Source organism: Corythoichthys intestinalis, chromosome 7 (assembly GCF_030265065.1).
Source record: "Corythoichthys intestinalis isolate RoL2023-P3 chromosome 7, ASM3026506v1, whole genome shotgun sequence".
Lineage (NCBI taxonomy): Eukaryota > Metazoa > Chordata > Actinopteri > Syngnathiformes > Syngnathidae > Corythoichthys > Corythoichthys intestinalis.
In genome coordinates, this window is record NC_080401.1 from 28,683,643 (window position 1) to 28,708,289 (window position 24,647).

The following is a 24,647-nucleotide window of genomic DNA, read 5'->3' on the forward strand; positions in this document are numbered from 1 at the left end:
GCATGTACAGTCGCTGCGTTGCTTGTCAGTGGGCTGTCAAACTGTGCATATTGTACAAGGAAGCACATTTGTCACTTATCAACAGATGCATCTTTTTCAGAATAATTTTTATTTTGATTAGGAATGTCCTAATCCGATGATGTGATCGGAAATCGGGCCGATCGCGCCATTTTTCAGAGGATTGGAATCGGTTGAAAAGGATCGGGTTTTTAATTGAAAAAATGTTTTTATGTTTTTCTGCTTCATGCTCATACAGCCTCTCATTCTCCCTCCTGCTGTTTTTCTAGGTCAGCAGTGCACTGGAGTTTGCTCATTAAAGTGATGAAATGATGATTGACAGGTTTGTAGCTTTGATCTCGCTAGAGAAGCTTGGTAGCTCTATGATCAAAGGTGCAAATCTATAAATCATCGTTTAGCTTGTTATACACTAGCGAGAGTGTGCTGTGGCAGCTCATTGTGTAACCCCAGTGTTACACCAGGCGCATCTGTGGCACGTCGGGATTGCCAATGCGTTAACGCACCGCTGTTGCTCGTCCCAAATTTTAACAGAATGCGTTTTACGAGCAGAGCGGCTTGATCGATACACGTGAGGATTTCAAGATCGCGTGAGAGTCCGAGAGTAGCGGGTATTTAAAGATAACAATACAAAAAACATTTGCTTTTCAGACCCCATGTGTTGGTCAGCTTTCTTTCTGAAAGAAGAAAAATGAAGTCCTGTGCTAAAGAGAACAACTACAAAGACAAAGAAAGATTTTAACATGTATTTTACAAGTCAAATGCTTAAAAGAATCATGTTTTCTTCTGAAAGGTTTCAAAACACTTTATTGATGAATTTTCTCAAGTAAAAGCATCACACATATATTAATAAAATTAATTTCATATTATTTTAAAAATTGACCGGATCCAAGGTGTTTTTACACAAGTCACTTCTGGTCTGCCCGATTATACCTAGTTTGATTCACACAGGGGGGTTGCGTCTCACCGCAAATAATAAACTCTGTCGTTCGTTTCGGGTGTGATGGGTTTAACCGCTTCCGGGGCGCGTCTGAAACATAGCCGCTCTGCAACTTACCACTTTGGTCACAAGATCAAATTCGATCTAGTATTCAGTGTTTTCAGCACCATTACACTTTTTGACTGTGGTCACCAGGCAAACATCTTCTCTTTAGAAACTAATGATAATAACAGACCATCATGTAATATTTGTAAAAGGAGCATTTCTTGAGGAGATACCAGCTGGGCTCACTTTAAAACAAAAAAAAATCTTGTCAAATTTTGCTTGCATTATTTTTGCATTATTGTTAATGGTCAAAAAATATGGGTAACGGATCAGTGTTGGAAAAACATGTAATGAACGTATCAGATTGGAAGTCAAAAAATATGGATCAAGACATCCTTAATAAATACTATGTTACAGGTACCACAATATTTGCCAAGTCAACCCCTTTATTTTAGTACCAATTTTTTTTTTTTTTTTAAATTATAAAGCATACTTAAAATCATTATTTTTTCCCCAAATTGACAATGAACTTCAAAATCCAATTCTTAATTACTTCAAACCAATTTTGTATTTTGTTGGAGCATTTGTGCTATCGCAGTCAAATGACTGAGCTTATTTCAGTTTGCAGAGTTACTTACAGTCAAACATAGAGCACTCATTTATACAGAAAAAATACAATTAAGGTAGTTTAAAGTGGTAGTAGAATTAGTAGTAGTTTCATTAATAGTTTAAACATATTTAAATAGAACATCAATAAAACAAATTTTCAAACATTAATAAATAAATAAAAACAATAATAACAATGTTAAAAGATAGGTAACAAATGCAGCGCGTTGATGCACTAATGCACCTTCTAATACCGAATGCCTTGTGTATGAAAATAAACTTGTTCAATGAAGGTGTGCCTGAAAACATGGTGTGCTTTATAGTCTGAAAAATTATTTACAGGAATTACTTTGCCAATTTCCAGTTATTTAAAAAAGTTAATGGACAAGTTAGAACAAGTTTGTTGTTGTATTTATTATTCAACACGTTCACAGTGATTTTTTTCATGTGTATGTTGTCCATACGCAGGTTGACTGTATTGAATACAGGTATATTATTTACTCCATATCCTGAGTAAATAGCTTCTACTCTGAAAAATAAGTGTTATAATTGTTGAATTGTGATATTTAGTTGAAAGTTTTCAAATATTTGGAAATGTTTAATGTGTCTCTCTGATTAAATAGTTTGTGTGTAGAAAAACTCAAGTCATACTGTATGTTTTAATACCTTCTGTTTTTGCATTGTTTTTCTGTAATACAAAATTACTAATTCAGTGATTTTCTCAAACAGTTATTTTTTGTTTATTTTTTTCCCCCCATAGGCTGTTCTGCGAAACTGTTGTCGATGACTGACATCTCTGCATCCTATGATGGACAAAAAAAGTGGTGAGGATCACCAGTGATTTTTAATTTATAGCTGTTGCATTGGATATGATATGTGTGGATCTTATTGAGCACAATATGTAATGTAGGGATATTTTCTGTTTGTTTCATGACATTGCATATGATTTTATATAGGGATGTCCCGATTCGATCACGCGATCAGAGGTCTGGCCGCTCACGCCATTTTTCAGAGGATCTGAATCGGGTGAAAAGGATTGGGTTTTTAATTTTAAAAAATATTATTTATGTTTATTCTGCTGTGCTTTGTCTGCTCGTACAGCCTCTCACTCTTCCTTCTTCTAAGCTGTGCGGCCAAACTGTTTTTCTTGGTCACCAGTGCAGATGAGAGAGAGCTGTTCTTGGCAGTGTGAGCATCGAAGCAACAACAACAACAACAACAAAAAACAATTAAAAAAAAACACTTTTTCTGTATCTGATCGGAGTTCAGTTTCGGCAGATTGTCAAAATCAGGTGACTTGGACTTGGGTACAAAATATGCAATCAGGACATCCCTAGTTTTATATATACATATGTCAGCTCATGTTGTGTACTGCACCAGTGATACAGCATATTGGTATACCTGTTTATTTAAACCATCTCCTCAAGGCCCGCTGTGTGTCCTGGTTTTTGTTCCTAGTGATCAAGCACAGACAGTTTAATGTTTAAATTTAGTGTAATCAAATGATAACACTTGCAAGACACCAGTTTGGTGAAGGTGTCGTTTTGTTTTGTTGGAATGAAATCTTGTGGAATAGTTTGGTGATCCCTGATTTAAACAGTTAGTATTTCACTCTGTAATTTGTGAAGCAGTTGAAGACGGGTATACATCATGTTTTGCTTTTACTATTACAGCTTGAGTCAGATAATAATTACAGTATGATTTTCGTTCTAATGCGAGAAACGTCTTGACTAATTTTTGTGACATTTCCTTTTACCAGCCAATGGCTTTCAGACAACAGGCAGTGAAGGTGGTGTTCAGAGAAAGCAACTACCCTACTCAGTAGAAACTCCTTATGGCTTCCACCTGGACTTGGATTTTCTCAAATATGTTGATGATATTGAAAAAGGCAATACTATCAAAAGAGTCCACATCCAACGTCGGATCAAGGGTCCTCCCAAATTCAGTACTCTGCCCAGAAATTTTAGTCTGCCAGGGCAGGCGATCCAGCCAGCCTCTGAAGATAGTACCTGGTCTGGGACATCCACCTTGGGTCCAAGACCTAAATCGCGGCTAACAGAGGTTACACAGCTCTCAGATTTGAGGACAAATGAAGGAGTAACTTTAACAAGAGGGACAACTATCCAAGCAACAAGTGTTGTTTCAGCTAGGCTTCGGGATGAAGGTGTTTTGGGGCCTCACAGTATTGAAGAGAAAATGATGGGCACTCAAAATCGTCCAAACTTGCTTCGAGCATCAAGTATGCCTGTCACATTACAACAGCGGAAAGGTTCTGATTCAAGTAGTCCAGATCGTATTGTCGTAACACCAGAGAATGGCTCAACTGAAAACGTATTCAGAGCATCACCTGATATCACAGAAAGAAGATGTGCTACACAAGAACGAGTGGGAATTCACCAGCAGATCACAGTAGCTTTGAAGCGAGTCAGAGAGCTTGAAGAACAGGTCAAAACCATCCCTGAACTTAAGGCTCAAATCTGCTCACTAAGGATGGAGAGAGAGAAGCTACTATGTCAACTTAAGGCCCAAGAAAAGGCCCAGGCTTCGCAACCACATGCAAGCAGACCAGAGTTTAATCTGTCTCTTACGTCACAACTCAATCAGAATTTGACAAGACAGACAGTAAGTGATGAAAAGACACAGGGTAGCACAGGGGAAAATATTATGGTTCAAAAAGAGCCAGTAAATCAAGGATTTGTTATTAGTTTATCTCAGCAAGAATGTAACATTCAAACAGAACTGCCAGAAAAATGTGACCATCAGAAAGAGACTGTAGGGAGTCCACTTGAACATGCAGGTCAGGAAGATGGTAATTCAACAAAAGGTGATAATTTGGGGGACTCAGGTAATGTACAGAATTTGAATGAAAAGCTAGTATTACTGGAGGCTAAACTTCTTAAGGCTACTCAAGAACTAGAGAGAACTAATGATTTGTTGAAAGAACAAATAGTGGAGAACCAAGTGAAAGAGGAGAAAATACTACAGCTGAGTGAGGGAATACAATTAGATGTGTGTGCAACAGAAGCACATAGCAGACCAAGAAGAGAAAGTATAGATACAGGAACAGAGACTGAGAGAGTTGACTTTGTTAACCAGGAGACAGAGACAGAATCACCTGGTACAGTAGATCAAGGTACCGATACACAAAGAATATGTATTGAAGTATGTTCCCCCATACCAAGATCTGGAAGTATTAATGAAGAAATTAAAACTTCCAAAATTGACACTCAGGACAGAGTGACAGAAGTTGGGGCAGAAGGTTTACTTTTTAGCCCTCAACCGCTTGCAGTCAACAGGATGGAACAGGGTACAGTAACTGAAAGACCAACTACAAATGATCAAATGACTGAGACAAATGTAGCTGGAGCAGAGGAAGAGACAGACCATCCTCAGAGGTCAAGGGCCAGCAGTGTCGATAGGGGGACAGAGACAGAGAGGGTCGACACAGTGGACCGGGTGACAGAAACAGAGGTAGCAAAGATGAATGACCAGCATACTGAGACAGACGTAGAAAAACTGGAAGACAACATTTTAGTTAGAAATGTCGAAACAGAAAGCCAGGACATTGAAAATACAGGAAAACGAAGAGATGAGGTTCATATTAGTGCCAGCAAAAGTGAAGAATGCAATGAATCAAATGAAGTTGTTTCGCAGGAAATAAAGATGTTAGAGAATTTTGAAGTTAAGATAGATAGTTCTGTTTCAGTTAAAAGGATTGAAGGAAAAAATACAGGTTCAGATTTTGTCAACCAGACTGAAGGTAAAAGTCCCCAAACTGAAACAGTAGAACATGTAGAAGCTACAACAGAGGCAAGCATTGAGCAGAATATTAAAAAGGGAGAATTGTTAGAGAGTATTGAAACAGTGAAGGTTTCACAAAGTGCTGGAGAGACTACGGGTAATGTCAACGTTGTAGTAGCATCAGAGACTGCCACGGTGAAGAAGGGAGTCCCAATCAGACCTCAGAGAGGCCGCAGGACATCCTCAGATCAGTCACAACCAACAGTCGTTCAACTTCAAGCTGCTCCTGTGTGTCCTCCTCATATGGAATCCAGTGAAATCCAAGATCAGCAGTCAAAGACTGTGTCTCAACCCTCCCAAGATCGCTCTGAACCGCAGATTAAACATGAATCCCAATCGCAGTCTTTGGACAATACTATGGAGCCATCATCTGAAAAAAAATCGCTATCACAAACTCAATCTGAGATTAAAAGCCCATCATCAAGTTCCAAGGACATCCAAACCCGACCAAAATCTATCCAAGCTAAATCTAAGACGACAGTTCGACGGGATTCAAAGGATCTGAAAGCTATCGTATCACAGCCTTTAAGACGTGAATCTGGAGATGGAAACACTCACCCTGCACGCCGGCCATCGGGTGAAGTCCAACCTCAGTCTCGGAGATTGTCCGATGAAAGTCAACCCCTTAAGAAAGGCCCCGAATTGCAGACATTACGCAGAGGCTCCAGTGAAACAACCCAGCATCGGACTTCCGGGGAAGCCATGGCCTCACGCCGCGATAGTGACGATGTGCAGCAGGTACGCAGAGGCTCAAGTGAGTCGCCAACTTCGCCTGCGGCTTTAGGTCAAGTCGTAACACGCATAACTGGGCTTCTGGGAGAGCAATGGGCTCAATTGGGGAGCAGCTCTGGAGCGCAACCAATGGTCAGCCAGCAGCAAAGTAACAGCACACAAAAACAGACAGCAGGGAAAAGCACAGAGACAGGAAAGGGAGCCTCAGCCAAGCCTGCGGGAAAAACACCAACTGCAGGAAAACCAGCTGGGAAGCAAGGCCCTTCAAAAATGAGCTCTATTCAAAGTCAATTAGTCAGTTCCCTTAGTGTTCTTTCTGCCTTTTACTCACCTGGCCAAAAAGCCGCCTCCAACAAACAGCAAGAACAAGGTAAGCCCTAATATAATGAAAATGCAAGTCTATGTGATTAAGGGCTATGTGAATACACTGGAGTTGATTGAATGATTGAACAAGTTCCAACCATCCATTCTCTACACTGCTTATCCTTGTAAGGGTAAGGCGATACTGGCGCATATCCAGCAGTCTTTTATGCAAAAAGCAGACTACACCCTGAACTACAAATAAGAGACAACCATTCAGTCTCCAATTCACTTACTGAGTTGGAACTGAGGCGTGAAAGTTTGTTTCCAAGAATTTGAAAAACAGGTATTCCCCAGGTTATAATATTTTACTTTACTTTACTTTTTTTTTTTGTTTTGTTCGCGTAGTAGTGTAGAGTACGTGTTTGAGCTCCATATTTTTCTTAGTGAGCTGTCATGTTTGCCTGCAAATGTTCGTTTCACCAATAAGATTAGCTGTTGTTTCACTAATGTCAATTGAAAATTTATGTGATGATATGATTCATTAACAGTGCTATTTTGAGTGAATGCAATCTGAGGTGTGGCTGGCTTCTTTCTACTTCATTTACCATCAGGAAAGAAATCAATTAAGCCACATTAATTAAAAGATTATGGAAATTTTTGGCTTCAAATTAAAAGTCAATATTTTTAGAAGGGTATCTTTGTCTGGCATCCAAAAGTATACCCCACATGCTATGATTAATATATCATAGATTATGCATCCTGTCCCTCTTTTATATCTAGGCAAACAATATGTGTATCTAATTGCGAAGTTCAATGGATTAATTAAAGTGCACACATCAAATTTGTTTCTTTTATTTCCTCCCTTGACATTTCCAAATTCTGTTTATGGCCGGGGAGCTGGAGTATAGACTTGCTCTTTGTGCTATCACACATATTTTATGCACTGAGTTCATTTGAAGTTCAGCATAAGAACATAAAAGCTTCTAAGTGTGCATGCATGTAGTGGTAAAATACAGTTCATTGTTATTAAATTGAGTGTAAAAGTCTTTTATGGCAGCACAGTTGTTGTCCATTGTTACCAATGATTTTGGCATGGGACATAATTTACAATATTCTCAGTAGTTTAATTACATTTTTATTTCTAAACAATATAGTGCTTCAGACAAAGTGACCTCTGTTTGGGTGAAGTCATACAGCACATTATGGTAAAAGATAATGTATTTTACTGCCACTTATGCTTTAAAATCCCTCATTTTAGTGCACATTACGTGATAGCCAGTAAACTATCATTCTTTTGTGACACAGTGTCTTTGGGTTGGTATTGAGTCCAAAGCCACGTCCTACTGTCTCACAAAGCCCTGAGAATACATGAGAATCAGAAATTGAGCCCACAAAAAATAAATTGACATTTGAGGGAAGGCCTTTTCTTTGTTCTAGCATGAATTTGGATATTTTTCAAATAGATCCAACAAGACATGGTTTGTAAATTTGGTGCGCGGATGCAAACAAGTGCTTAACTTCACAAACATTTTTAGGCTGATTTATCGGAAATATGCAAAACCCTTAGTCTAGGAAATATTGTATTGTCTTCCCATCTGAAAACAAGGATGGATGGATGGATGGATGGATAGATGCATGCGTGGTGGATACAAAGGCAAACCAAATGTATTTTTTGAACCAGCCAAATCATATACCTGTCTCAAGTTCTCCCATTTTCACCAGGTCTCAAATCTATTATGAAGAAAGATGGTGTTGCTGACAAGCAAGGGAACAAGGGAACCAAGAAAAACCTCAAGTTTGTCGGGGTGAACGGAGGGTAAAATCAGTTTAATGAACATCCGATGTCTTTGTTGTGTGTGTGTATTTCTGTGTGTTTGAACTCCTCATCGTTTGGGCTTTTTTTTTCTCTTTCTCTGAAAGCTATTAAGTAAGTAATGACTGATAGTAATAGTAATTGTGAGAATTATGATCATTATTATTTTTTAAGATAGCCTATTTTGTTCTTTGAAAGCAAGCCCATTTTGTGGTACAAAATTGTCTAATTTGTATTAACCCTAAACCAAATAATCATTAATGACTGAAATCTCTAACTCAATAATGCAGGTATCCTCATTACTCATTTGGCAAAATCCCCATGTATCATGAGCTTTCTTCAGTGAACAAGACCGTTATGTTGAAAGGGGCATACATGTCAGCAGATAAACATACTATAAATAGAACTTTATTTACCTTTCTCACTGCAAATGATGCTTCGGATCTATGGCTCAATGTTGTAATAAACAAGCATCTTTTCATTTCACAGGAATGCCCTTATAGTGTGTATCTAACCGTGACTATTAATTGCTTACATATTAGTATTTGCAGCTTTGGTGTTGCTTTTATGTGGCTGCCTGTGTACTTTTTCAAAGGCTGTACACATATTTAAATTTAGGAAAGACCTATCTTGCAAAGCCCATAGCAAACAAAATGTTTACTGTCAAAACGTTAATGCGGAGGGCACAAATGTATGAGGCAAGCCAGGTTGCCACACAGGCAGGAAACTCAAATACTTTACGGTTTCTGTAGGTATTAATGAAAGAGCCAAAAACACTCAAAAAATTACATTTGAAAAAATAGTATTATATTATTAAAGCGTACCGTCAAAGTTCTGTTTGAAATGACACCATCAAATACGGAATCTGAATGATATCAGAATCAAATCTGCAGCTCAGGATAACGTTACCTAAGCTGCCCCTACGAGACGCGACAAAATCCAAATCACACGTCCTCCAATTTCTTCCAATTTCAGTTTATTTTTAAAGGAGAATAAAGTGGAAAATTGCTTGTCTTTATAAATGCTTCATCGAGTGAGTCCACTCATATTCGCTCAGGCTGCTCACTTACACACAATTAGCTGCCAAAGCAACTATTCAACAAATTAAACGATGATTGACGCATGCAACACTTTGAAATTTTGGCTTCCATGCATCTCTGGCAAGATCAAACCTTAACGTCTGTCAATCATTGTTAACTTTAATAAGCAACTCCAGTGCACTCCCTGACCTGACGTGATCGGATCTTGATAGCTCATCTGTATTTATTTTTATTTTATTTTTCAATTGGGAAAAAAAAAAATCCGCGATGGACTGTGGGTGCGGAGTTTGAAGCGCAAACCGAGAGATCATCGTATGCATATTAAGTTTTCATTTAACATAATGAAAAAAAACAGCACAAACGTTGCACAAATAAACGTCAACACTTTGGATCCATTTTGCTGTAAATGAGGGGCTTCGTTACGCCATCAATACAAATTAAAAGCAGGATATCTACACAGTCTTTGCAGCACAAACAAACATTTTCCAGCACAAATAAAGCACAAACGATTGACACTTTTTTTTTTTTAGCCATTTTAAATAAAAATGGGGGACTTGCTGACCTCAGATTGATCGATAAAAGAATTGTAAATATCTCAAAATCGATAGCAGCACAAACAAAACTTTTTACAGCACAAGCAAGCACAAACGATTGACATAATTGCATCTGATTGGGGGCCAACTTCATTGCACTGTCTGCACTCTTTTTACCCTGATATCAGTCCTTGTATGACTGCATTTGAGTGAATGGTTTGTCTCTTTGGCGTGCGATATACACACACAGCAGACAGTGAGTTACATCCCATAAAGGATTGTCATGGGAAAATGAAACATAAAAATGAAAAACAATGATCACAGGCATGATCGTGTTGTTTCCTGCCAGGTATGAGAGCACGTCAAGCGATGAGTCCAGTGGAGATGAGAAGGCAAAACTAGATGTCGAAGGAGAGGGGGCCAGCTCAGAGAAAGAACAGGAAAAAGACAAGGAGCCTGCATCAGCAGAAAAGCCCAAGGAGGAAGCAGATGCACTGGAGAAAGAGGCTGAAATCTTGCATGGTGAAAAGGGTGCAGTAGCAGCACAGAAAGAGACTGCAAAAGACCTACTTGATTCAGAAGAGAGCCATGTGCTCCTGGGGGAAGAGGCTGAAGGGTGAGATAGATTTACCAAGGGAAGTAATCGCAGCTAACACACGTAGTTCATACTTTATGGTGGACATCAAATATTGTTGCAGTCTTTTAGTCTAATTCCCAAAGTGTTTAAATGATTGTTTATCCTGGCAACTAAAACAATTATTCTTGCCAAATTACTTGTCTTACCAATGAGCATCTTGACCTTTTCAATAGAGATGATCTCAAGTAAATGAGGCACAAACAGACTCCTACCACTTACACTATAAAGTTTAACTCTGAGTTTAATTCTTCATTTTAACCAATTCAGAGGTGGGTGAAGCAGCCAAATAATTTACTCAAGTAAGAGTAGCGTTACTTCAAAAATAATAATACTCAAGTAAAAGTAAAAGTAATCATCCAAAAAATGTACTCAAATATAAGTAAAAACGCATTTCGTGAAAATAATACTCAAGTATTGAGTAACATTGTGAGTAACTACTTAGGATGATTGATTTTTTTTTTTTTTTTTTATAGAATTGTATTTTTTTTCTCAGCACAAAGTTATATATATGAACTGTTGTTATTATTATAATACTATACTATTACACCTTACATAACCACATTAAGCCATAGAAATACCAACAATGAAAAAACAGTGAATTCCGGCGAGAGAAAAAAAATCTACAGAAACGAAGCATTATTTGTCCAAAGATCATGAGTGCCCTCTAGTGGAGAAAATGTTTCCAATTATGAAACTAAAAGGATCATATCTCTGGTTTTCCGTGGTCAATCAGTGCCAAATAAAAACTGGGAGAGAGATTAAAATCTATGCTTTCAAGTTATGTTGATGTCATATACTTTTTTTGCGGTGCTTTAAAGACATCATGTGATGGAACAGGCTAGCGTGATCATATGACGGCAAGCTTGAGTGGGATTGGTATAACGGAGTCATGTGATTATTATTGTGACGTCTCATCGGTGAAACTGGTTGAGCCACTATTGGCGTCTCTGGCAAAAATCTAATATGTAGAATAAATAGGGAAAATGTAACGACTAGTGTAGCCCATAGTAGGGGCATAGTAGTGTAGTAGTGTAGTGGAGTAGTGTTTCTTACTCAAGTAAAAGTAAAAAGTATGGCTTAGTAAAGCTACTGTTAGAAGTAAATTTTTCTCAAAAAGTTACTTAAGTAAATGTAATGGATGCTGGTGTCAACAATAATCGATGCGGCGATGCATCCCGATGCGGGCCATGGACGATGCGATTCGATGCGGGCAACAAGCCGAATCGATTCAGCACATATTAAAATATATAAGTCCGTTCAAAAATCTTCCAGTGATGCAATGGATTTGGTTTCCCCATTTGTATTATTATTCTCATGTTTACCTGTAGAGGGAGCTATTGTACAAGCAATGCAGGGGGGACGAAGAACTCAAATCTGCTTCCTCATGGGAGTAACGTCACAGACATGTGCAATTGCGCAGTGGCACTCAAGAAAGCAGAGATAAAACATAATAACAATGGCTGAAGCGGAGAAAGAGGAAGCGCGAAAGATTATTGACGCACCAAAGACATTGAAAGCAGGCATATGGAGACATTTTGGCTTCTATGAGGTTGGTGGGAAACTTGACCAAACTTGTGCGGTGTGTAAAAAATGAAAGGCTGCTAGTGTGTGTAAAAAAAAAAAAGAAAGAAAGAAAGCCCTGGTCTCATTCAAAGCACTAATTAAATGCTGTGATGTTTTTTTTATTATTTTTATATATATTACTATTTTCATTTGACTACAACCAGGAATGACACAAGAGCCTATGAAAAGGTGTTTAATGTCTGACCGCTTGTGTTGCCTCATGATTCACGAAAAATATGCTTTGCTTTAGCATTTTAATGCATCCCAGGCTTTAATGCATCGTGATGCATTGCCGAATCGAACCGAATCGAATCGTGGCCCTCTTAATCGAATCGAATCGAATCGAATCGTGGCCCTCCGAATCGTAATCGAATCGAATCGAATCGTGAGGGCAGTGCCGATGCACACCTCTAGTAGTGGACTAAATGTAACACATTACTACCCACCTCTTATTTGCTAAAATCCCACTGCCTCAATATCTTTTTAATATTTAAGAAACAAACAAACAAAAACATCAACTTTTTTGGGGGGGTGAGGGGAAATAAACCCTTATGAAATTATTGATGCTTATTCAATAATTTTGGTGGTTAAATGGTTGATTTAAGCTCAGTTCTGAGATCAAGGGTTTAAACCCAGTTTTGGCTTTTCTGTGTGGAATTTGGATGTTCTCCTCGTGTTTGCCTGGGTTTTCTCCAGGTATTCATGTTTCCTCCCACACCTCGAAAAACAATAACAACAAAATGTTAGGCTTTTGAACATTAGTCTAAATTGTCCTTAAAGGCTCAAACACACCAGCAATGTGAACGTCGCGTCAACGATCTCGCCGCGATTACGCTTCGAAACGCGGCCGTTAAAGTCTATCAGCCAATGCACACCAGTCGCAGTGCGTCTGCGTGTTAGACGCGTCCCGGAAGCGCTAAACGCGACGCACGCAAAAAGAACAGCAGAGTTTGTTTTTTGACGCGAGACGCGGCCCCCCTGCGTCAATACTACCAGGTAGGATCGGGCAGGCCGGAAGTCACTCGTGTAAAAATACGGTGGATCCGGTCGATTTTCAAAATAAGATGCAATCGTAATTTACTATATAAATAAATTTAACTAAAATGAGCTAAAACATCTGCAATTAATACGAATAATACACAAATCCTGCTACACAATTAAATTAATTCCTGCGTGGTGCTTTAACTTGAGAAAAAACATCAATAAAGCTTAGGAAAATGTTCATAAGAAAAAAATGTTAAAATCTTTGTCATTGGGATTGCTTTTGCTTTAGCACACAACTTATTTTCTCTTCTTTCTTTCAAAAAGAAAGCTGGCCAATACGCGGGGTCTGAAAGGCAAAGTGTTGTTGTTTTAATACCTTTAAATTAGGGCTGTCAAAATTATCGCGTTAAAAGGCGGTAATTAATTTTTTAAATTAATCACGTTAAAATATATATATATATATATATATATATATATATAATAAGTTTTACAGCAAGGCTTTTTGTGCTGTCTAACAGCGAACTCTTGTGGTCGCTTTGCGACATGGTTTATTGTTTTCTTGCCAGTTCAATATGGCTGCACGACGTCTCGGGCTGACGGCTACGTTGTAATGTGCTTATATGATCCTTGGACAAGATTTGTCAGTAAGTATGGTTGTTGTAAAGAATTATGTTAGTAAGCGAAATGTTATATTTTTTGTATGAGACGCTTTTTGTTTATGTTTAGTGAACCTGTATAGCGTGCTAAGCTAACGTTGTTGCTAATGCAGTGCTTGTGTACTTTTTTTTGTAGTTTTACGACGGTCTAAAGAGGACAATTGTTTGAGGCCATTTTATTATTAAATCAGATGAAAAAGGAAGAAGTCTGATTATTAAGGCGTCGTTCACTAGCTGTCTAGCTTTGGAAAAAGTAGACGCTTCAGAGTGAGGACAGCATAGACAGATTTAAATGACAGTAGAGTGAAATGCCCACTACAGTCCTTATGTACCGTATGTTGAAAGTATATATCCATCTTGTGTCTTCTTTCCATTCCAACAATTTATTTTACAGAATATATATATAATTTACAGAAAAATATGGCATATTTTATAGATGGTTTGAATTGCGATTAATTGCGATTAATTACGATTAATTAATTTTTAAGCTATAATTACCTCGATTAAAAATTTTAATCGTTTGACAGCCCTACTTTAAATACCCGCTATTCACGCGCGATCTTGCAATCCTCGCGTGAACCGATCGAGCCGCTCCACAGACGCGCTCCTCGTGAAACGCGTCCTATGGAAATTGACGCCGAGCGTCACTGGTGCGTTATCGCGGTGAGATCGTTGACGCGACGTTGACGTTTCTAGTGTGTTTGAGCCTTAAGTGTGAGCGCGAGTGTTTTCTTTGTGCCCTGTAATAATGAATAAAAGAAAAATTGGTTCCAATGTGCACTAGTTTATAAACAGGTGCACTCACATTTCTTGTCCTTTACAAAACAAAATGAGCAGCCTCTAGTTTCCTGCGTCTGCAACACTTTTATTAGTGTTTATTGAATTTATGGGGCCAGGGAAGATGGCCTTGGGCAGCTAGGAGAAGATATTTCACATATTAAGTCATTACTCAACGGTTGCCTTAGTTCGGAACACAGTACAAGTGTGAACAGTTTGGTGTAATAAATGCACATCTACAGAGTTAGTGTACATGATTGGAAATATATAGTACATGGTAAAAATCAGTTTACTCGTTCACCGTTTCAGTTTATATGTGCATATTGTAAGGCTGCATATAGTGTGTTTGCGTTCTTTGTTGCTTTTATAGTGTGTTTCTATTTCATAATGAATTTCTTGTGTTAGTAAATGTATCATCTATCATATGGTTTGTCTTTTTTTAGGTTTTGCATGTATTAAACCTTTGCTCTTGAACATTTATAAAGAAAAGTGGTCCTTCATTTCAGGGAAAAAGTTGAGAAGAGCTTCATTGATGCTTGCCTTTATGTAAAGGATCGCATGGAAGAAGTTACATCTCCGGATAAAGAAATGGTAATAATTTTGAACAAATGAAAACAAAAATAATATTAATAAAACCATAAAAATAGCCTATTTAAGTACCCTAAAAGTACAAGTACTTTATTATATAGTAAAGTACGACTAGTTTTTGACGCAGAGACGAAAATCTGAAATATACAGGGTGTTCCAAAATGGTTGATCCTATTCTAAATGGCCATATCTCGGAAACTACTTGATGGATCTTAATGAAACTAAATACACTTTATGTTGAAGGTCATAAGTTTTATTGGTTGAATTTACAAAGAAAAGTACAAATATTTGTTGGTTCTATGACAGATTTTCATAAATGTTCAATATGAGTGCCGCCTGTGACTCTGCACACGTCGAGTCGGTATTTGAGCTCGTGCCGAACTCTTTTTCAAACTCAATTTCTTGAAGTTTTTGGTGCCAAGTCCTAATTTGTTTTTGTAGTTGGTGCCTTCTCTGCAAAATTTGTGAAAAAAGCACGCTGCGCTGTCTTCGGTGACTGAGTCCGAGCATACTCTAACACGCAAAATGCCTTTTCTTTTGAAGTGAACGGCATTTCTTAACCTGAAAAGATAGAAATGCCAAACGTTACACACAAAAACTTGAAATGTTTCTACACAAGCTGTGAAAATTTGAGGTCATTTCTACAAAAATTGTCAAAATTTTTGGCCTGCGAAATGGGGTCAAACATTTTGCAACACCCTGTATATATTAGCTTGTTAGGAAAAATAAGATTTGTAATATCCTGCCCCAAATTACATTATTCTAAATCTACTTAAACAAAAAAGAATGTGATTTAAAGACAAAGCTTCAGGATCTTTTTGAAATTATAATGTCGAATAATATGCCATCCTCAGCAGGCATATAACCAGCTGCTCCATAAAATCATATTAAAGGCACTTAAAGGCTGTTTTTTAAATCTACATATCTTCTCACATTTCTCTGCTCTCAGCGGCAAGTTTTAGTGGTTCTTTACCAGGAATGGTTCAAAGTTTCCAGTCAGAAAACTTCGCAGGCCGATACCGTCCGATTATACCTGCGCCAAGTGGGCTTGACCACACCGACTCTTCTGCCATATGTAGTCAACCTGACAGACGGCAACGGTAATATGGCTCTTCACTACAGTGTGTCACATTCAAACTTCTCCGTGGTCAAACTGCTGCTTGATACAGGTGAGTTGCAAGTCAAAACTAACACTATTAGCCAGAGACATTAGACTACCAGTTGGAACCTTCACCATTGGAAACTCTTTTTATGTTTCTCTTCAGGACTGTGTGAAGCAGACAATGTGAACAAGGCAGGTTACACTCCAGTGATGCTCGCTGCACTGACAGCAGCTGAGAGTCCTGATGATTTGGAGGTCGCACAACAGCTGCTGAGACTTGGTGATGTTAACGCATGCTCTAGACAGGTGAGGTACCTTTAATCATAGAGTATTGAGGTATGAGCGCTCTTTTGGTGACAGTTATGGAGTGATTTTCTTTTTACATTCAAACTTTGAATTTATTTGTCTTTCTAAGGGCATAAAAACAAAGAACTACTTATACTTGCTTTAAGGTTATACACAGTGGGAATAGTGGTGAGCATGTGGTTGAACTTAGTTTATGTTTGGGGTACAAATGTCAGCTCTAGCATTCCTGTTAGGCCTTTGCATATTCTCGCCTTGCTTGCCAAGATTTTATTCCAGAGCAGGGCTGCAGCTATCGATTATTTTAGTAGCCGATTAATCGATTAACTAGTTAGTTCAAATAATCGAGTAATCGGACAAGGAACATGAAAAATTAAAATACCTGAGATGAGCCTCAAACGGTATTAAAAAATTAATAAATTAGGATCTATGTACAGCAAAAGAACAATGGCTAACTTACATAGCAAAAGTTTGTGAGTTTAAATGCTATAAAACGCTAACGTTTTTTTTTTTTAAACAACGCTCTTAAATTATTCAGACTCATATTCCCACATTAAAAAAAAAAAAAAAAAAAAAAAAAAAAACGGCTAAATATACCATTAAACTAAATTAAGTATGCATTAAAAAAATAGCTTAAAAAAACTAGTCTTATGTTCGTCTTAACATGGAGTGGCTGGATTCAGCCATGTGAAATGAGGCAGACTAGAGGCCACATCAATAAAACTAAATGCAAACACTTTCAAAATAAACCATTACAACGCCACTTTAATCAAACGAATACTCGAAGCAGCAAAATTTAATTCTAATATTATTTTCTAATCGAATACTCGAGTTAATCGATTAACTGTTGCAGCACTATTCCAGAGTAGTTTAATATGGCCAGAAAATGTATTTTAGCTCAAATGAAGTTCCTGTCAGGTGGAATAGTGGTTAGCATGTCCACTTCACAGTTCTCAGGTTAAATCCCAGGCTGCAGATGTTGTTACGTTTGCCTAACGTCATTGTGAACAGTGTGAGTTCAGTTCATGCTCAGTGGCCATGTAAATGTGGTTGCGAATGGTTGTCCATTGCTATGCGTGCCATGCAACTAACTGGCGACCAGTTCTGTTGTGTTCTTCACCTTTTGCTTGATGTTAGCTGAGACACTGAACTGGCTAAGCAGTGATAAAAATACTCTAGATCGCTCATAATGATGTTATTTTCTCTCTGTGCCATCGAATTTGCATGCAACATGTACTGTACATGGTTTTGTTGTCCATCCTTTTTTTATTATTGTTTTTTACTGTTTTTACTGTTCAGAATTACAGATGAAACTACCAGCAGGGAACAGCATGATTCATTCACAGAGCGCATATAAACAACCATTCTGTAGGCAATTTATGGAAAAACATCTTTTTAGGATCTGCCCTAACCTAACATTCTATTGGTTTGCCTTCTCTCCTGTTTCTTTTTTCAGTGTCTTCTTCAAAAGCTCATATTTACACAATTATACTTTTAATTATTTGTTACTTTTATCCTTTTGCCCCTTTGTGAGTCTGGACTCTGCACTATGACCTGTTTTTTTGTTATTATTTTTTTAAAATTCGATATCCTCCTGAATACATGGAGTCTCACGTTTCATTGAAATCTCAATCTTCCTCCAGATGGGTCAGACAGCGCTAATGCTTGCCGTGAGCCACGGCCGCCTTGCCATGGTGAAGCTACTGCTGAGTTGTGGCGCAGATGTAAATGCTCAGGATTTCGATGGCTCCACAGCCTTGATGTGCGCCAGTGAGCACGGCCACATTCACATTGCCCGCCTGCTGCTGGAGACAGGTCACTGTGACACCAGCCTCACAGATAAGGTACTGTTCCATTGGCTTAATCACGACAGTAAATAAAATATGATATATTGTCAGATAATATCAAATTCAAGATACCTATATCTCATATTAGCCTTGTGAGAGTCAAAAACACTGATCTTGTGTCTTTCAAATTGACCATTGAGATAAATCCCTAACCTCATAATCCTGCATTAAATAATATATAATTTTAGGGATTTAAACATGAATTACTGCGCTGTGTCATTCATTATATTATATTTATATATAGAACAGTGCCAGGAGCAGCATATTAAAGAATAATGAGGAACATTTGATACAATCCCAAGACAGCATCTTAAAATATAATTTAACCCACTAGTTCTGCTTGTTCTACAAAGTCAATTTGCAGTTATAATCGAGCAAAGCAAATGTTATTTTCTGTTACGAATGAAATTATTTATGAATACTCTCACAACTCAGACTTTGTACAAGGTACTGATTTAAAAATATTATCATAATTGTCTCGTGGTAAAATAAAGTTTATGTCATAGAAATGACCATTGCCGTATTGGCCCAAATATAAGACGGCCCTGATAATAACACGATCCCCTCTTTTTTCAAGACTCAAGTTTCAAAAAAGACTTTTTGAACACCAAATTCATTTTTTATACAGAAAATAATTACAGTACATCCGAAACACATGATTATAACAATATATTTGAGAGAAAAAGCATGTTATTTTGCCTCATACAAACCCTAATATCTGAACATTTAAATATGTGAACTAAAGTGCAATCACATTTGTAAATGAATGGCTTCTGGTTTTTGAAATGTAAATAAACCAATCTATTGTGATAAAACAACAACATTGCAATAACTGCATTAAAAATCAAAGTGAAGTCCAACTGTAACTAGTCATGAAACAAATATGAACAAGGAAAAACATTGCAATAAAATAATGCAAACTGGTTAAACTAAAAAGAGTAGCTGAGATCTGTCTTGGCAGAACATCGCTTGCTTCAATGATATCTGGCGCCATCTAGCGTCGTGAATGGGGAGAGTAGCTGAGAGTTGTCATGACAGAGCATCGCTTCAATGATATCTGGCGCCATCTAGCGTCGTGAATGGGTATAATGTCTAGACCGTGAATATAAAACAACCCCTCTTTTTCAGTGTTATTTCAATGCAAAAAAACACCGTCTTACATTCGGGCCAATACGGTATTTAAGGAAACCTAATATTCTAAACGTAGTGTGCTTGTATATCATATTAAAATAAATCCCAGATTACGTTATAGACCATATTTGGTCACGAAAACTCAAAATAGACATTGTATGGTTTTCACTATCAACAACAAAATTGAAATAATTGAAAAAAATAATATAAAAAATACATTCAGTACTATGTAACTATGGCATAATAAGTATATATAGTGGTATTAAACGTCCATTGATATTTAAAATTGTTCTCAAGTTACAAAAAAAAGATGAATACAACAAGTCTTTTATTTAATTGTGTGAATGATCACAGGTACATCATCATTCAGTGAGTAAATTCACTAAGACTAAATTGTTTTAGATTGCTAAATGTAATTAATTATAGACATAAAATGTTAATATACTGTATATTAAGTAATAATCAAAATTAGATACAGTATATAAAAAATATTTTTGAAACTGTCACAGCGGCCACTAATCCCTTATGCTGGTGCAAGTACAAGTGTTAATAACGCAAATTTTAAGAAATAATGAGCAGAACCACAAATATTGTAATGTTGTATCTCAAATGGGTTTTTGTGTGCGTGCATGTGCACTTAAAAGCAAGTGCGTAGGATTGCATAGGGACGGTAGGGGCAAAACACTACTAAATTTTCAGGATGCTCAAATTGTCCCCACCAACTTTCAAGCAACCTTATTTGCGTTATATAATGTACATTTGATTGGCTGACTTGATCCCCCCACTACCAAACACACACACACATTAGATATTAGGGATATTAGAAGTTTTTTTTTTTTTTTTCTTCTGCCAGCAGTAGTCACTGTATGAAATGTAAAAAGACGTCAACGTTGTGGAGGTGGGGAACACACCACTAATTTTTCTACTGAAAGTCCGACCTGCATCAGAGTAACATTAACATAATATTAAACTGTGTGGACTAGTTAACCTGCAAAACTCGAGTAGGTAGCTGCTTAAAGAGAAGTGTCCTCCTTTATGTGTTTTCTACTGTCAACATTAAATAAACTGCAAGAGATGTAGTGAACTGAGTTTTACCCCCTTCTCCCCAATTTTACGTTTTCTTTATGTGGTCTTAAAGCAGCCCACAGGAGCGCTCATTTTTTTAGTTTGGCTGTGCCTGTGGACAAAGTAGTAGTGTCTTACTTAACGGATCCATTCTTATTTTATTTTTATTTTTTTGTTATTCACTGACAAAGAAGTCCACCACCCCCCCCCCCCCCCCCCCCCCGCAGTAATATGTAGTTTCTTTATTTAGACAATCTTGAGTGGTCTTAAGACATGTTTATTTCATTTTATTATTATTATTATTATTTTTTGCATTCCTGGGTAATTAAGAGATGATTAACAAGCGTGTATTTATTGTGTATGTTAATATATTGTATGTTAATATATGTTATGTTCAAATAATGCAAATTAAATTTGCTCATAAAACCCAGACATTTTTTCTGTTTTCAAAGTTGTCAAAATGTTTTAGTAATTTTTGAAAACAAAGGTTTGGATTAACCGGTGTAGGCTGAACCAATACACATAAAAGTATAAGTCAAAATAGACTTATTTTGCATTGATCATTATATTGTCTCCAGCAAAAAGCGTACATGCAGACATGCAGGTTATACCATATCGTCCCTACCAATGTTAAGATCAAACATACGTCCTTGCTTAAAAGGAATAAATACCGTAATATTTTTCTTTTTTTTTTTTTTTTTTTTTTTAATTAAAATTTTTAACATTTTTGTGGTACTTTTTGCTTTTACACCAGGAGTGGAAGAAAGGGGCTTAAACGGCACAATACTGCCACTGTGAGGGGTAAAACGTTCCCTGCAGATACTTGAAATATAACCTTTTTATCGTTGTACTCTTGCTCCTCCAGCACGGACAAAATGCGAGGGAAGTGGCAGAAGGATGTTCTCACCTCGATGTTGCTGACCTCATCAAGGCACATGAAAAGGCTGAGTCTGGCCAGTGAGTCAAAATGTCTCCTCCAAGCCAGCTCCTGATGAAACAGAGCCGAGAAAGCTGAACAAAGATGTGCCCATCCGCCCTACTCTCTGCATATGTGTACTGTTTACCTTGAAACATTGGGAGGTCACACACAGACAGACAGCAACGTATGCCCATATTCTTTCTTCCATATTTTAGCCAATCCCCCCTGGGTTTTTTCATAGAAATGCTGCATCAGTCAATGGACACCAGGAGAGTCGCTTGATTAAACAGGTCATTTGAAATGTATATGGAAAGATAACTGCTGCCTCTTTATAATACTCCTCAAGCATAATACTAAGCACAAAATCTACCTTTTGAATACATGTAGTATATAAGGTATTTAAAATGACATTCAGCATATTTTTTTCTCTACATGGACACTTTTTTTAACAGTGGACATAAGTCATTTTTCAGTACATATTGCATCAGATTACTAGTATATACAAACACAGATTCTGTATTTTCTAATATGTTCCTATTTTTATTTTTGAAATATTACTTTGTAAATACTCAGATTAAGGTCCAGGCCTTTAGGTCATGTATTGAAATGGATAAAATGAGTAATATTGTTGTTTCCCATCACACAATTGATAATTGACATAATTCAGTGTCTTATTTTATAATAACAATTTAAATGTGATTTGTGTGTGTGCGAATTTTACAAGAAATACGGATGGTCTGTCATGAAATGTTTCGTATCAGTATAGAACGAAACAAAAAATACATTTTATAACCAATATATAACTACGTCAAAAGCACTAATTTATTTATCGTACTTATTTCTTTTATTACGATTATTAATATTTTTATTTTTACAAAGATTGTATTTGTGGAGACATTACTGCATTTCATAGAGTTAGTTTGTTTTGTTGGCTGTCAACAGCTGTAAAACAGTATGTTATAATACTGTCTGACACTCACACGCTTCCCCAGGACAAATATGACTTTACTTATTATTAGTATTGCACCGATACGGAGTATCGGTACCGATACGGCACTAAAATGACATCTGTATTGGTGACTACTAAGAAATAACGTGCCAATGCTGTGCAGTATGTACTTTTAAGATCTAGCTACGCACATTGCTATAAAAAAGGAGCGCTTGTCGCCCTTCCCAAGATGATGGCAGATGTCCAATCATCCTTCTGCTGTGAATTTAAATGAGTTTATAACGAGTAGATGTCCAGTCCATCTGAAGTGGCAGGGTGGCAGAGAATGAACATTTGTTCATTCTTGCGCCATCAATGGCTGACAATGAGTAGAGCAATGTCTGAACACGCCATGATCGCAATTATTTTACATTCAAGTAAGTACAGTATGCAGTAATTTAGTATTGAAAGAAAAAGACATTGTATCGGTACAGTATGGACATTGGCCGAATACCACACAGTCAGTATCTTGCGCCAAAAAATTGCTGCAAAACTACTTATTACCATTATCTTAGCATACTTGTTTTTAATATGCAAAATTGTGCACAATGAATGTCTGACTGGCCAATGCATTCCTAAATATTGAATATATTATTACTAATACAAACATGTAGCAATTATAACTGTATTGGGACTAATACCCAGAATAGGAAATAGTCTATTGCAAGTGTAAAACTTGCATTAGATCTGTTCTTTCAATCATACATTTATACACATTATACTTATGGAATGTTCAAGAATATAACATTACGAATGAAACTGAAGTGGATTGTCATTCAGAAAATGTTAGTGTTTTTGTTTTACTGTGTTATAGTGCACTTATGGTGGGTAAACAAGCCAATATTAGTTAAACTGGTCCAAAAAGGAATCTGACCCACTTTATTGTATTACAACAGTAACAACTGCAAAAACAAAAACTATTCAGTTTCATGATGATGAAACTAAATTTGATGCAAGCATTTCACAACACAATGGTGTTGTCATGCTTGGAAAAAAAGTAAATGATATTTAGAGAGTATGTTAATAACATAAAACATGCTGTGAATATCAAAACACAGTAACACAAATGATCTTCACAGGTGGCAATTACATAATAAATTGAATTTGCACATAATCTGAAACCTAGATTTCCCATTCCCCACAATATTGTGTCATTTGTGATTTCATTTCCGTACTTGTTTGTGTTTTAATACACAAACAAATGAACTTTCAGCCTCTCATGTTCCAAAATGTAGTGACAATAATTTAATTTTTTTTTTTTTTTTTTTTTTTGTGCCAGTCGATACTTTTTGTGAAAATATCATGTTTATGTTCAATCCATTGTGACCTAGATTATATGTTAAGAAGGTTTTGTTGCCAAAGACTTGAAATCAAATCTATTTCACATGGGGTTAAATGTCATTTATTTGTTCTTGTAATGCCAGCTATACACATGTATATACAGTATTGTGAAAACTATATAACCTCAATTGTCAAACAATATGCTCTACAAATAATATGAAATATTTATTCAAAATTATATATATTTTTACTGTATACATTATATATATAATATAGTATGTATGTTTGCATGGACAGCTATTGCAGTGATTGAACTTGACATTGAGCAGTGGATAATGGAGTAATGGATGGTGTAGTATTGGTGACTTTTTCATGTGCCCTTTCACCTTACCAATGACACGTTACATGTCATCTCTAATTACGGAAAACTATATGGAAGATCCCTTACAATCAACAGTTGTGAATATGAGAGTCTAAAACATAATAAGCTATATCTTTATGTATTATCTAAAAAAGGAGTATATGTTGGAAAGGAGAAATATTTCACAATAAATAAATACAAGTATTTTGTTTGTTGGTTTTTATTGGAATAAACCGAAAACATCACATGCAACTTTGAATGAATGACAAAAGATAGCCAACAGATGGCAGTACAATAACGTGGTAAGCACAGCTGAACGCTGCAGTTGGGTAGATAAAAATGCGGTTTAGTATGTCATCACTAAGGCAAAGAAAATGCAGACAAGATGTTCATGCAACATCTAAAAATTGCAGGAATTGATACTTAAACTGATGACCTGTTAATCGCAAGAATGACACAAAGAGACAGACGAACCATTCACAATCATATTTACATAACTCACTAATTCATTCTAAGAACATAGATAATTCTCTTTCACACAATTAATAAAAAAAAAAAAAGGAAAAAGAAAGAAAGAAAAATAACAAATATATAAATAGTGTGTATAAATCTCACTG

General features: G+C 36.7%; 1 protein-coding gene across 3 annotated transcripts in view; it reads left to right on the forward strand.

Annotated features, from left to right (window-relative positions):
- kank4 (KN motif and ankyrin repeat domains 4) overlaps positions 1-24,229 on the forward strand; it is a 130,701-nt gene extending 106,472 nt beyond the window's left edge. For all 3 annotated transcript variants that reach the window (XM_057841215.1, XM_057841216.1, XM_057841217.1), the window contains 9 exons: positions 2,367-2,430; positions 3,366-6,509; positions 8,165-8,258; positions 10,178-10,444; positions 14,952-15,036; positions 15,983-16,202; positions 16,299-16,441; positions 18,082-18,282; positions 21,347-24,229. In XM_057841215.1, coding sequence (XP_057697198.1) covers positions 2,412-2,430; positions 3,366-6,509; positions 8,165-8,258; positions 10,178-10,444; positions 14,952-15,036; positions 15,983-16,202; positions 16,299-16,441; positions 18,082-18,282; positions 21,347-21,442 — 4,269 coding nt within the window. In that variant the 5' untranslated portion in view covers positions 2,367-2,411 and the 3' untranslated portion in view covers positions 21,443-24,229. The remainder of the gene's footprint in view (positions 1-2,366; positions 2,431-3,365; positions 6,510-8,164; positions 8,259-10,177; positions 10,445-14,951; positions 15,037-15,982; positions 16,203-16,298; positions 16,442-18,081; positions 18,283-21,346) is intronic.
- The last annotated feature ends 418 nt before the right edge of the window (positions 24,230-24,647 follow it).